The sequence below is a fragment of the Poecilia formosa genome, unplaced genomic scaffold, assembly GCF_000485575.1.
Source record: "Poecilia formosa unplaced genomic scaffold, Poecilia_formosa-5.1.2 Scaffold215, whole genome shotgun sequence".
Taxonomy (NCBI): Eukaryota; Metazoa; Chordata; class Actinopteri; order Cyprinodontiformes; family Poeciliidae; genus Poecilia; species Poecilia formosa.
This window is the reverse complement of record NW_006800154.1, coordinates 599,323-612,783: the sequence shown is the minus strand read 5'-3', so window position 1 is coordinate 612,783 and position 13,461 is coordinate 599,323. Positions and strand designations below refer to the sequence as shown.

Here is a 13,461-nt window from a genome sequence, read left to right as displayed (position 1 = left end):
GATGCGCAGTGGCTAAACCGTGATAAGTGCCTGTCACACGTTCTTATCTCACCTCCATGACAACAATAAAATGGCCAATTTCTTTGGGTTCTCGACAAAAGTCTGTTGATTCCGTGTTGTTCTGATGCGGTTCAGCATCTGTTTTTGAATTGTTTTTGTCCAGGAAGTTGAGTCTGGACTCGGATCGTTGCCGTAGCTTCCTACAGAACAGACAGCAGCTTTACCTACTTTCACCTCAAAGAATCAAACGGGGTACTGTACGTCCTCCCTCCTCCTTTCTCTCCAAACACCTGAATCAAAGCGCTTACAGCAGATATTTTTGTTCTTTTGGATGTTACCCGACAGGGAATCTCTTTCTTTTCTTTTTCTTTTTTTTTTCCCCCTAGAAGTGAAGCCAAGTTCAGTACCGAACCTGTGTTGTACAAATTCTTTGAAGTTGTCTCGTGGTTTTAACAAATCTCACAGAGATTTCGTTCCCTCGAAGACGAGAGCTGTGGGCGTATACGCTTCCCGGCACATTAGGTTGAAGCATGGATGTGCGTTTGATGCGTGTGGCATGGAGCCTTCACACTGGGAACATCTGAAGGCGTAGCAAGTCGAAGCAGAAAAGTGGAGTGCACAGCAACCAGGCCTAAACTAATAATACCACCACCCCCGGCATTCTCGCTGTCATGGTGATCCAAATATAGTGTCCTTCTAATTGCAGTGTTCCCTCGTTGCAACTTTTCAAGATTTTTTTTTTTTTAGTTTGTCTCAAATAAAGAAAACATGAAAGCATGTTTACAGCCTAACATGTATAATTAGCACAGGTACAGCACTCTGTCATGCTGCCGCCATAAACTTAAATGCTGCTCTACCAATTTGCATTTGTATCGTTATGGTAATAAAGGGAGGACTCGTTGCTAGCCTGCCAGTTGGTGTCTTCACCACAACACAATCTACGACACCCAATCCCAGTCCGAGTTTTTTGTGATCTCGCATCATTTTCTCTTTTCCATCCACCTTCCTATAAACTCTGACCGGCTTCTCTGACTTGCTCAGCCAAAACTTCCTCACAGCATGATGCTGCCGTCACAATGTTTTCCTGTCCCTCTTCCATAAGTAGCAGACTGATTAGGTGCATGACAAATAGTCACCCGAGCAGTGGGTCTCTGCAGCTCCTCCAGAATATTACCTTGAGATTCTTTGTGGCTTTTCTGAGTAATGATGTCCATTAGTTGAGGAGGAACCCATTGTCTTGGTAGATTTGTACTTGCTTTGTGGACTTTCCATTTTCATAAGGTGAATTCAGAAGTGGTATATGAAATTATAATATCTTGGGATATTGTTTTATAACCCAGCTTTAAACTTTAAAGCTTTAAACTTGTCCAGATCATTCTTCCTGACTTAGCTGCTGTATTTGCTGAGTTTTTTTTTTTAATGCTCTCTAACAAATCTCTGAGACTTTCACAGAAAGCTGCTCAGAGATTAAACTACCCCACAGTTGAACTCTGTTAAATAATTAGGTGACTTCTGAGTTGTTTTATCAAGATGTCTGAGCATGACGATTCTGAATTCATAGCATGCTAGTTTTCAGATTTATTTCTAAAACGAATCAGAACCGTGGCTCATTTTTCTTTCCCCTTTGAGGTATTTCTTCATGCTAGTTGTTGTGTAAGATCATAACAAAGCACGTTCAAATTTGTGGTTGTGATACAGAAAAATAGAAAGTTTGAACGGCTGCTAATACCTTTGCAAGGCACTGGAAAAAATGTCTTGTTAATAGCAGGGAGGTCCCGGTTGCCTCGATTAAGCCCTTTGACAGTGTTGCGAGTTTGAGGATGCAGCTGCTTGGATGGTTTAAAGTTGCACAGCAGAATGACGCAGAAATCCCCTCTGTTGAGGCTTATCAGCAACCAGCAGAGAGTGAGTTTGCACGTATACATCTGTGTAAGCAGAGTTTTTTTTTCTCTCTCTCTCTCTCTCTGTGCTAGTCAGAAAATGGGTTTGGTGCTGCACATTCAAAGGTTTTGACAACAAAAGCCCACAAGTAAGCTGAGTGAAACTTTCAAACTGAACTCTAGTGATTTCTGTCCTGCTTGTTAGACAGAATCAGCCTGAGAGCGAAAATCACTCCTGCATTCACGGAATGCGTCTCGTGCGCTTCTGCGCTTATCGTTTTAATTAGCTTCAATATTTTCCTCCTCGGAGTCCCCTCTATTTAATAAAGCAATGAACTACCATGGGCCTCGCAGGGGAAATTATTAGCGAAACTGGATTCTGCTAAACAGTCTAATTTCTCCCAAGTCCCAAGTTTTTAAGTGGGATCTCATCAGCGCGGAACTGAAAATAACCAGCGATTTGCATTTTCCTGCTATTGTACAGGCAGTTTTTTTTGTAGGGGAGGTTTGTCAAGGACATTTCATTTCCAGCACATTCTACCGTAGATTATTTTTACATTTCAAGCAGCAAGTCAGCAAGAAATCTGCTGTGTTCTTTGGATGGCAGCTCATTTATTTAAATCATGTGAACCCCTGGGATTGCACAGCATGCAGATTGTACCAGTATTTCTGACCACAAAAAAAAACAAAAAAAAAAACTCCCAGACATTCTTCTCTTCTTTGCTGGCCGTTTTTGTGTATTCTCCTCGTGTTTTCGTTATGAAGCAAACCTGGAGGGATCACGTATACGCGCGTGGAAATTTGCACGACTTCATGCATGTGTGCCCTCATGTAACCGATCGTGATGCTTTCTGGGCCGGATTGCTTTAGCGGTGTTCCCCTCCCACCCCCACTTCTTCTCCATCAATCCTTAATACAATAAATGAATTTTATTTTCCAGCACCATTAACTCCAGCGCTTCTCTCAGCTGTTATGTGAATTGCTAATAATATGAACGAGGCTGTTGCGCAACAGGAGCCCTCTAGCATGGAGTTGCCTCTCTGCCTTAAGACCAAAGAGGCCCCCAAGGACAAGCAGTGAGCAGTCCTCCTACTTTAAACTCCAGGAAGTTGCATGAGCCAACTACATTTTAATTAAAGGTCAAAAGCAAAATTGCTTTCTGCAGGCATAATGTTTGTTCTAAGCTCATGCAGAAGGCTTTCTCTCTTTTTTTTCCCACCTTTTTCTTCTTAATCGGTCTTCAAACAGGCTGTAAACACAGAGATAATTGGGGGCTATAAAAACAGAAAGAAAGCCTTTCTCCACGCGTGTAATCCTTGCTGAATGCCGTGTCTGTAAAAAAAAAAGGACAACAATGCACGCCGGCTGACTTGAGCAGATTGACTATTCTGATAGAGTGAGACTCTGGAATAAATCAAAGCCTTTGTCTAAGTTCTTAGCAGAAAAAAAGGCGAAAGGTCACAGAAAGACAAGGAGAGTCTGATTTAAAAAGGAAATGCATACATTTTTCCTAGTTTACCCTGTCCCTCAAAATTATTGTGACAAAGCTACTTCAGATATGGTAATTTATTTATTTTTATTTTTTTTAAAAAGCAGGTTCAGTTAAGCAGGTGATTCAATTATGTGTTTCCTCCTGGCAAAGTCACAGAAAGCTTGTGTGGTGCATTTCGTTAACAGCTGCCATCTGGAGGTTTTTCTTACCTTCTCGTCATCTTCGATTTCTCCAAACTATCAAGATAAATCTGGGACCTCATTCAGTCGTCTTCAGTCAACTCCGGTGATAAATAAGACTTCTGTGTTGCTCTCAGTTTTAAGGAGCACGTTTTGACAAGTAATTCATGCTTAACTAGCTGGAATGGCATGTTCTCTTATCTTTGAAGAAATAGCTGTTTTATTTTCAGTATAAAACTATGCCAAAGCAATAAAATTAGATTTTTTTTAAAGCTTCATTACGTCAAATCCAGATCACTTTAAGGGCGCTTTTAAACAGTCAAATATTGAACAACTAGAAACATATAAAAATAATGCATAAAAGCCTATAAGAACATAAAATTTTATGAAAAGCATAAAAGCGACATTAAACAATGAAAATACAGTAGGTAAAACAATTAAAAATACTCTAATGCTGGGTCAAAGGTCAATGAAAGTCTGAGCTTCCTTCACGTGTTCGATACGTCCAGGATTAGCTGGTCAGGCGGAGCAAGATTACGCAAAGATTTAAAAACCAAAGAATATTTTTAATCAACTCTTAAACAGGCAGCCAATGCAGCGATGCTAAAATAGAAGTGGTTAGAAGTTTTTTTTTTCCTGTTTTAGTTAAAAGATGAGCAGCTGTGTTTTTTCATGGATAATCTACCACAGACAACCTCAGAGATTATCAATCTTCGAGGATTCCCCTAAAAGACACATTTTCTTTTAATCTTTACATTTTGTGTTTGTGGTAAACTTGGGTTATACAAACACGCAGCGGTTGTGTTAGGTCGACTCATGTATATTTATTTTCTCCCCTTGTTGTTTCCCCCCTTTACAACCTTTATCTGTCTGCAGATATAAGAAGGATAAACATTAAAGAGTTGTTCAGGGTGAGACTCGCCTCAACTTCTATCAGTTTACAATGAATTCATAGAAACCGTTGGGGTCTCCACCAAATGATTAGAGTTTCCACCTTCATCTTTCAGTCGTTTTGTGAATGTAATTGATGACTGGATTGTTTCGTGACCCATTTGTTATGCCAAAAAAATAAATAAAATAAAAGAAATGAAATGAAATGAAAATTAAACATGCAATGTTTCTTTTTGGATTAAATTACAGAAAAAGACCAGAAGTCTGTTTAAAATAGCAGTGTGCAAACATAAATCTGCTTGTGTAAGACCATCCCTGCCGCATTAAATTTGAAACGACAATGTTGACTTTGACCCTGTGGAGAAACTAAACAAAACCCCACGTCCAAGCTCTCCATTGCAAACACTCTCAGACTCACACACAGACCCAGTATACAGACATTTTCACCGTGCAGCGCGCTGTGGGGAACTTGCTGTCATTTCCTATCATTTATTCTGTGTGAGAGAGTATTCTTTATCTTCAGAGGGTGTCTGCAGGGTCTCGAGTCTTGGACCTAGAATTGTGCAACCTTTTCAAATGTCTCTTTGTTTCTGTATTCCTCCCTTCTTCATCATTGATTCTGCTTTATTTCCCTTAGCTACTTCTTCCATGCTTCTCATGAAAACCATACATGCTTAGGATTATCATTAAAAAATCAAGACATTTCTCTTAATGTGCTTTACTTTGTATGCGCACAAACCATCCGACCACGCTTCCTTTCGGTTTTATTACACTCACAGCGTATCTCGCCCATCTCTCTGCACTGAACTCTTTTGATAACAACATTATGGTTGCCACCAAGAGAGCCGTGGGAACCGAGGAGGAAGGTGCTGTCTAATCCCTTCGCCTAACAAGGTTGGTTTGCGTGGGCTTGCTTAGTCTACGTTAATCCCCTGCGAGGAAGAAGTTTCATCCATTTATTCAAGACCTTGGCAGGAATGTTTTGCCAACAATATTGGTTTAAAATCCAATTATAAGAAATCATCCAGTGCAACTTGTGAGCAATAAAAGTGCTTTCTAGGAAACAAAACACATTTTTGTTTTTCCACACCAAGAGGCCATTCCTCTGATGGCTTAGCCTCAATATTAAGCATAATGTATCAGATCCACTAAGAATAGAAGTGCATCCAGCGCTGCAGCCTCGCAGGACGCTCATAAGTGGTGACACGTTTGTGTGAGTGGGCGTCATCAAGTGACTCATTTGTCATTTTACTTTAAGGCGTCTTTCTGGCCACCATCCAAGCATGAGAGGCCAAGCAACCTTGAGTGGCTCTGCAAAACTGTTGATGTGTGTGATTGCGCAAACAAAATCTCGGGTTCTTGGTGTGTTTACGTTCTGAGACCGTGCCTGAGGTACGGCAGCACTTGTTTTTCTCCCATCTCCAACATGCACAAGCTTTTCTTTATGTGCTCCTCCGTCCTGTGCTGAAAATGATTTTTCGTTGCTGATTTAATTTCCCAATGCCTTCAGCTGTTAGCTTGTTTAACTGTGTACCAATGTTGTAAGAACTGTTGAAGTGTATCAGGGTTTGTGGTTGATAAACAAATGTGGATACTTACTTATACGCAGAATTGTTTTTGTCTTTGTGGTATAAGATGAAAAAAAATAAAAAATGGCCCGGCTTTGTCACAGCTGACTTCACAACATAGCAGTAATTTTAAAAGGCTGCTGCTGCCAACTCTTGCTTTATCAGGGTGTGGATGTTAGCTTAAAAAGAAAACAAAACAAGATTTTACGATCATTAATTAGTCGCTGGTGAGGGCATTACTCTCTTTGAAACAAAGACTGTGAATATTACAACTCAGTGAAATAATACTTTAAGATTTTAGACAAATGAAGCCAAGAATTGTGACAATTTTTCCAACCGTTTCTAACAACTTTCATCAGTGACTAGCATAGTTAGCACAATCTGCATTAACCTTGGCGGCAATCTCTTTGTGAACTGTTCAGGTTGCCAATGTTGCTAATTGTTTCAAAGTCTTCCAAAACACCACAGACATTACTAAATCCTTTGTGCTCCATGGCAGATAGAGTTTGAAATTTCTCCAAAGAGAAAACACTCCGTATTCCAGTTAGCTTTTATTTTGCTCATTAAATTAATATCCAGTCCATAAATGGACTCAGTATGAAATCCAATACCGATATAGCATTGGATCTGCACCACCCACATCATTTGGATAACATTTTAACCGTCATCACATCTGTATTGAAGGGTTACTTACAAAAAAGCTACAGAAGTCAAAAACATGAGATGTGGGTTGATGACAATATTCCTGTGTGAAGCACATACCAAGAAGAGAAAATGTTAAGAATTTGAAATGGGCAAAACAGCAAAAATGTTGCAGTGGTTAAAGTGAACACTTTAACAATTCTTGCAGTGCCTTTATTCTACCAGGTAAACACTTTAAATGTTCTCTCCTGGGGACTTTTCACACAGGAAGATTATTGGTAGCGCACCTGCATTTCCCATCTTAATATGTATTGAAAATAGCAAAACAATTTGAATGTGACAATGATTTAAATGATAACATAAGGCTGTATGATGTTATGAGCATGCAGTAACCTTAACATCATAAAAGTCCACTTAGGTTTTGGTTCCTCTTTGACTCGTCATTGGTTTCAGCATTCAGCAGCAACTAATAGAGATTTATACTAAACATAGAGTCATCGATTGCAGGAATCATTTGACCCAGTTCCAAAATCTTGAACTATTCCTTTTACCAACAAAGTCTAAACACAAAGCTGCTACACAGCACAGCTTCCCAAACAAAGTCTGGAAAAAAACAAACTACTATGTCTTTTCTTTTATTCGTGGAAAAGACTGCTTCCAGTAATTCTGCAAACATAAAAACAAAATCAATGCAGATCCAAGACGAATGTGTAAACAGTCTGCATCTGTCTCTACAACTAAACAGATGCTTTACCATGGGCCATTTGCAATAAATGCAGCAATGAACATTCCTCGACACCAGTCAGCCTGATCCTCAGCAAACTCCAGCCATACCCATGCAGCCTGGTTGAAACCCACATCAGTCCCACCCTTCCCCCTACCCTTTCATGGATCAGAGCTCTCATTCTATAATACATCAGAGAGGAAGACGATTTCCAGACTTCTCTACCGATTTACAGACAAGAGCACGTCCCCACTGTGAGCTCTGTCTCCTAGTGCCCTAATTACACACTTGGTGTTTGCATGTAAATCCTCTCATTTTTATAGTTTTGCCTCTCCCACCTTTCAGAGCTCATTCGAACTTAACTTTCTGCGTCTTAACTTTGAGCGGCTAATTGAACTGGCTGAGGGCAGTGTGTGTAAGACGCCAGAGGCTTTGAGTCACTCCCCACTTCCATTCGACAGGCACAGTTTTCGGGCACAAGAAAATGACTGCTGTCGGTGTTTTACAGCCTCATTTGTCGTAATGAGTTAGTGCCTGCAAAGCAGAGCAGACGACAGAGTGCCGACGCTGTGATTGGAAGCTTTATTCACTTATTTTTGTTTTTTTCAAAACCAAGCGTCTTGCTGATGATAGATCTGAACGTGGCCGTCTGCCCTTGGAATGTAATAGTTTCCACGGATGGATGACAGAGGCTACCCCCCCGCAGCTTTGTGGAGCCCCCCGTCGCAGTTTCCGTCGTCTGCAGTCCCCATCCATCACACTGCGGGAAGACACCTGTGGTGGCCGCAGGGAGAACAATTGGCTCCTGCAGACGTTTTCTGCGTTTCGCAATTAAAAGCTTGCACCACATTAGCTTCTCTCTCAGTTGGACTTAATGGGCCGCAGATTTTAAAACCGGAAATAAAACGTGGAACTGAATGAAAGGCAGCACGGAAAGGAGTCTGGTGCCTCAGCTGGCAACGGGATGCAATGGGATGAGTCAGCTGGAGCTAAATTAACTGTAATCAGGCAGGCAGATGTTTGATGTTTGTTCATGGGTTTACAGATGCACAGGAAGAATAAGCCGAGGAAGAGAAGAAACTAACATGATGCAACATGAATGCTCAGGAATGAACGTCTGCACCTTATTGGTAAACACAATAACAGCAAAGAGCCTCAGGACCGGCGTGCTTCCTGTTGCGGGAAGATGTCAGATTCTCAGAGGATAAGACGCAATCATGTGAGGAAGGTCAGAGCAGAAGAAAAGGGCAACATCTGTCAAAAGGCGGCACACGGAAAAGCTCGCTGCCACAAAGCAAGTGGTATCACCGTCTCAGGTTGTGTGCGGCTCCTTCAGAAAGTATTCCTACCTCTTTTCACAACCACAAGTGGAATTTGAAGTGAATGTTAGGTGCTTTTCCGTTATTGTCAGCAAAAAACGGAAAGCTCTGGTTTTCATCTGTATTCAACCATCATGAGTGAACACTTCACAGAACCGCCTTGCTGCTGCAAATACAGCTAAATTATTTTGAGGCATGTCTGCACCTGCTTTGCATGTCTAGAGAGTGAAATTTCATTTAGTCCTTTTTTACTAAATAGATGGCGCTTGGTCGGACTGGGAAGAGCGAATATGCAAACGTCAGTTTTCAAATCCTTCCACTTAATCGCAATCCTAATGTAGGTCTTGACTTTGACTAGGCCAATCTCCCACAATAGGAAGCAGAATTATTCCCCCTGGCTGTATGTTTTAGGCTGCCATGCTGTTTGAAGGTGACCATTTGCTCTCGTCTCAAGGCTTTTTCATGTTGTAAACGGATCCATGCTGTAGTCAGCCTATTGGGAAAGGTTGAGGTTTGCCTTCATAGGTGGTTGAAACAAAGAAAACGAGGTCTTAATACACATGTCACACTTTTCCCTTTTTTTTTCTTTTTTTTTTGCAATATTTATAATGTTTTTCCACTTTACCCATGATGCTTTGTGTTGGTCTAACACATTAAAACTTTTTCTAAGGCACTACCTGAGAAAATATCAAAGTGTGGGTGTTTTTCTTCATCTCAAAGAGGCGTAGCTGTATTACCAGCTGCGTCTTTCAAAGTGTTATAAAAAAAACAACCATAGCATATTAAGGGGCATCCTAGTAATTACAGTCACATTTTAATGATGGCATGTGGAGATTACAGTTCGTAGTTTTGTCTGAAAGAAGCTCTGATTTGTTTCACAGGAACCTGGGGAAATCTGGTTTACGTGTCTCCTGTCTGGGTCTTGGTGAGTACATTTCATTAAAATTAGCAAATATCTAATGACTTTGTGAACAACCAGGTGCAACCCAGTTTTAATTATGTGTTTGAGTGATTGATTAGGAGGCCAGCAGATCGGAATCAGACCGCCTTTAAATAAATCATATCGTCTCACCCCATTCCAAACCTCATTCATTTTTAATTTTTATGGAAAGCCATGAGAGACAGAGGAGCCATTTAGTGAACATTAACAGTTTCCCTGTTAATATTTAATCAGCAGAGGGCTTTTCAGTAAACAGAGTTCTCTATCACACATATCAGATCCAGACCTTCAGGAAAAGTCTCTCTTTTGTCCTCATTCATTCAGTAAAATGCTTGTGGGATATTGTTTGTGTTTCACTGCTGTGTGTGTGTGTGTGTGTGTTTTGTGTGTGTGTGTGTGTGTGTGTGGGGGGCGGGGGGTGTGTGAGTGTGTGTCGCTGTTCTTCAAGGGGTTGTAGCCTTCAAGTAAAAAATATTTTTACAATGCACAGAAATGATAGAGTGTTGCCCTGGCTCACCAACGAAAGAGGAAACATTTTAAATGAAACAGTTAATCATTCCTATCGGGGGTTTTTTTTCTTAAAGATTTATCCCAGCACACTGAGCAACAGCTGAATATTGAGAAAAAACCTCCAGCAGCAAAAAAACAAAAAAGAAAAAGAAAAAAAAACAGATTGCTTTCTATTGCGCTGCAGTGCCCTTGAGCAAAACATTTTCTTTTACCAGCCTTCTGAAAAAGACCATTAAGAAAAGCAGTTGAGCATAAGGTTCTAAAAATATATCTATTTAAATCTTACACACACACATATATATATATATATATATATATATATATATATTCCTGAGCATTCGCTCAGCTGGTGGTCTAAGTTGGCGCCAAATTAGATTAGTGGAAACAAAAAAAAACTACAAACAGAGGAAATAATTAGAATAATATGAAGAACATTTCTTGGTGTGGGTCTCCTGCTGGCCTTTTAACTTTGCATGGTTTGCAATAAGCAGAGTCAGTCGCATAAAGTGTGACTTTGCTACAACCGTGAGAAAAAGCTATGTGTCTATCAGTCTGTCTGTCTCTGCTGCATCTTTTGCAAAGAAGATAGAATGAACCTTAGGGTGAGATCAGACTGAAAAGCAACATGAAAAACATAAAAAAAGGTACAAATACAATAATAAGTGTGTAAATAGATAAATCCAGCATTAAGTATTAGAGTATCTCCTGCAAACATTTACAGTTTTTCTTAGTCGTTTCGGCTCGTTTCTCACACCGGCACAACACCTAGTGCATTTTCAAAAACAATTAGTACGAACTGCAAAGCCTGGTGAAAAGGCTGCAAAAGTGAGTCACTACCTCAAAAAGAATAGTTCATTTCTCGAAAGTCAGTATTTATGTCGATGAAAGAATCATCAGGGCAGTCAAAATGAAAACCCTGACTCCATGATAGTCAAATTTCTTTGTTTTGTTTTCGTGATTACATTAGACTCTGGAAGTGTTTTCCAGTCCAATACAATACAATCTACAGCTACATCTATTTCTCAGTTGCATAGTTCATAAGCAAAGTACAGACGTATTTGCCATGTTTATTTTAGATGTTTGTGTTCAATGAATGAATGTGAATTGATCAAGAAATAAAATCAGGACCTTCAGTATTATAGGAAATGACGACTCAGCTTTCATAAGTTTAGCTCATTTTCATTGACACAACAAGAGCAAATGATAATGTTCTAAGAGAATGGTAATGAAACAAGTGATGCAACTAAAAGTAAAAAGAAACTGCTACTATGATGTGCACAAATCCCCTTTTGTGCCCATTTTTTACAGCAAGATGGATGTTAAAGGAAATTTCCACTATTACCATTTGAAAACCCTGCTTGAGTTGGTCAGTCTTGTAAATTAAGCAGATTGTGTTTTTGCCATTGCCAGCTGGGAGAACTCAGACTGCGCCTACACCAATCTGCTGCATTGCTGCACAGTTGGTTAATGATTTAACACCAAATTTTCCATTATTCTTTATTAGTGAGACATGGTTATGAGCAGCTTCGTCTCACGTGTTCAGGCAGCATAACATTGAAAAGAGAAGACAGATTCGCCAAAAGCCCTCAGTTTGCTACATTAATGTGTAAATACCCTGAAAGCGGTTTTTCATTTTGGTCATATGGCTCTCCGCCCAGGGAGTCCTTTTATTGGGGATGATATGAGAAACACCAGTTGCACATTGTACAAATTGTGACTTTGCTTTTTTGCTAGGGTAATGACACTGATGGAGGCATCTGGTTTACAGCTACCAACTCAATGCTAATTAAATTGTTTTTTACTGTTTTGGACTCTTGGTTGCACTTTATTTTAATGTTGCATCCTTGGACTGCGTAGTTTAACACTAAGCACAGACTTGTTTTAAAAAAAAAAACAATTTGAGATTCATAAAACTGTTTTTTTACATCCTTTATTCTATTTGCAAAAAATAAAAAGAAGCATTTTGGAACGTTTAGACTGGGAGGAACAAAAAAACTGGACTTATTATTATTATTATTATTAATGTGATGAACAAACATTCCTTTCAATGTCGAAAAAGTTTCTCTTTGATGAACATTTAGCTGACATTTGGCAGTAATGGCTTTAGGGCAGGAGCCATTTTGTCATGAGTCTGTGCCAAAAATGTCAAATTAAAAACAACTGATTTTACATACAGAGTCCTGCATATGTGTTTTGTTTTAGATTTGACTTTTGGCATTTCCTTCAACAGGAACATGGGTAACATTTGGAGGTCAGATCTCCGATGAGGTAAGGCTTCATGTCACTTCCATTACCGCTGCGACTCAAGAGCAGATGCCGGTTTTCATTCTTTTAAACCCAACTGGGTCAAGTAAACGGTGTGCGGTTCACAACCCGCGGAAGCAATTCGTTGCAGCTGCATGTAAAACGGTGTGGGTGTGTGCAGACCGCTGTTACTGTCCTGTTATCAGTTCAGTAGTATCACAGCGGACTGTGAGGTGTCCGGCAAGGCCAATCGGGCATGCTTCATTTTTCACTGTCAGAAGACATCTTTTAATGGCCTGACCCGACCTTGGAGGAAAAGGGACAAAAAGACTTCTGAATTGGGGACAACTCATCACTGATGGATGACCAGTGGGAGAAACGAATTAATTGCAAATACAAAAATGGGGGGAAGCAGTATTAAAATCAGTTTTCCTGTCTGATCCTCTTCTTTCCTACTGGGTAAAATGAAGGCACACGAATTAGGTCAGAACTGTCTGAGGAAGCATCCTGTGTTGTAAACAACTTTAACCCACAAGCAGCCAGTGGTGGTTTGTGTCTCAGAAGCAAACAGATTTGCACTTCCTCTGTTTCTTTTGGGAATTCCCTTCCCTTTTTCGAGATGAAATGTGAGTCACTATTTTTGCTGGAGTTCAGGTCACCATTGTGAGTGTCATTAAAAAAACAACAACAGTGCCTGTCACCTGTCTCTCAGGTAGCAGAGCAGCTGATGACCATCGCCTACGAGAGCGGCGTCAACCTGTTCGACACGGCCGAAGTCTACTCCGGGGGAAAGTGAGTGGTGTCTCCCGTTTGCAATCATCCCAACACTTTCCTTGTGTTTTCTGTTGTTATTCTTCACAAGGCACTGATTAAAAACAAAGTAATCCTAATTTATTTAATTAATTATAACAATTTTGATGACATTTTTTGTTTATTAATTCAGGTGCTTAGAACTCCATTTTGTTTAATTTTAGCTAAAACTAATCATTCTTATGTGCTTTTCTGCTTACGTTTTTTCAACTTTAAAAAGATCAATCAGATATTGCTCATATATATATATATATATATATAT

The 13,461-nt window shown here is 39.9% G+C and overlaps 1 protein-coding gene across 4 annotated transcripts in view; it reads left to right on the top strand.

Moving 5' to 3' along the window:
* The window catches only part of kcnab1b (potassium voltage-gated channel subfamily A regulatory beta subunit 1b), a 36,220-nt gene that overhangs the window by 8,418 nt on the left and 14,341 nt on the right, over nucleotides 1-13,461 (top strand). For all 4 annotated transcript variants that reach the window (XM_016679585.1, XM_007567961.2, XM_007567959.2 and 1 more), the window contains exons 3-5: nucleotides 9,577-9,620; nucleotides 12,376-12,413; nucleotides 13,102-13,181. In XM_016679585.1, the coding sequence (XP_016535071.1) occupies nucleotides 9,577-9,620; nucleotides 12,376-12,413; nucleotides 13,102-13,181 (162 nt within the window). The remainder of the gene's footprint in view (nucleotides 1-9,576; nucleotides 9,621-12,375; nucleotides 12,414-13,101; nucleotides 13,182-13,461) is intronic.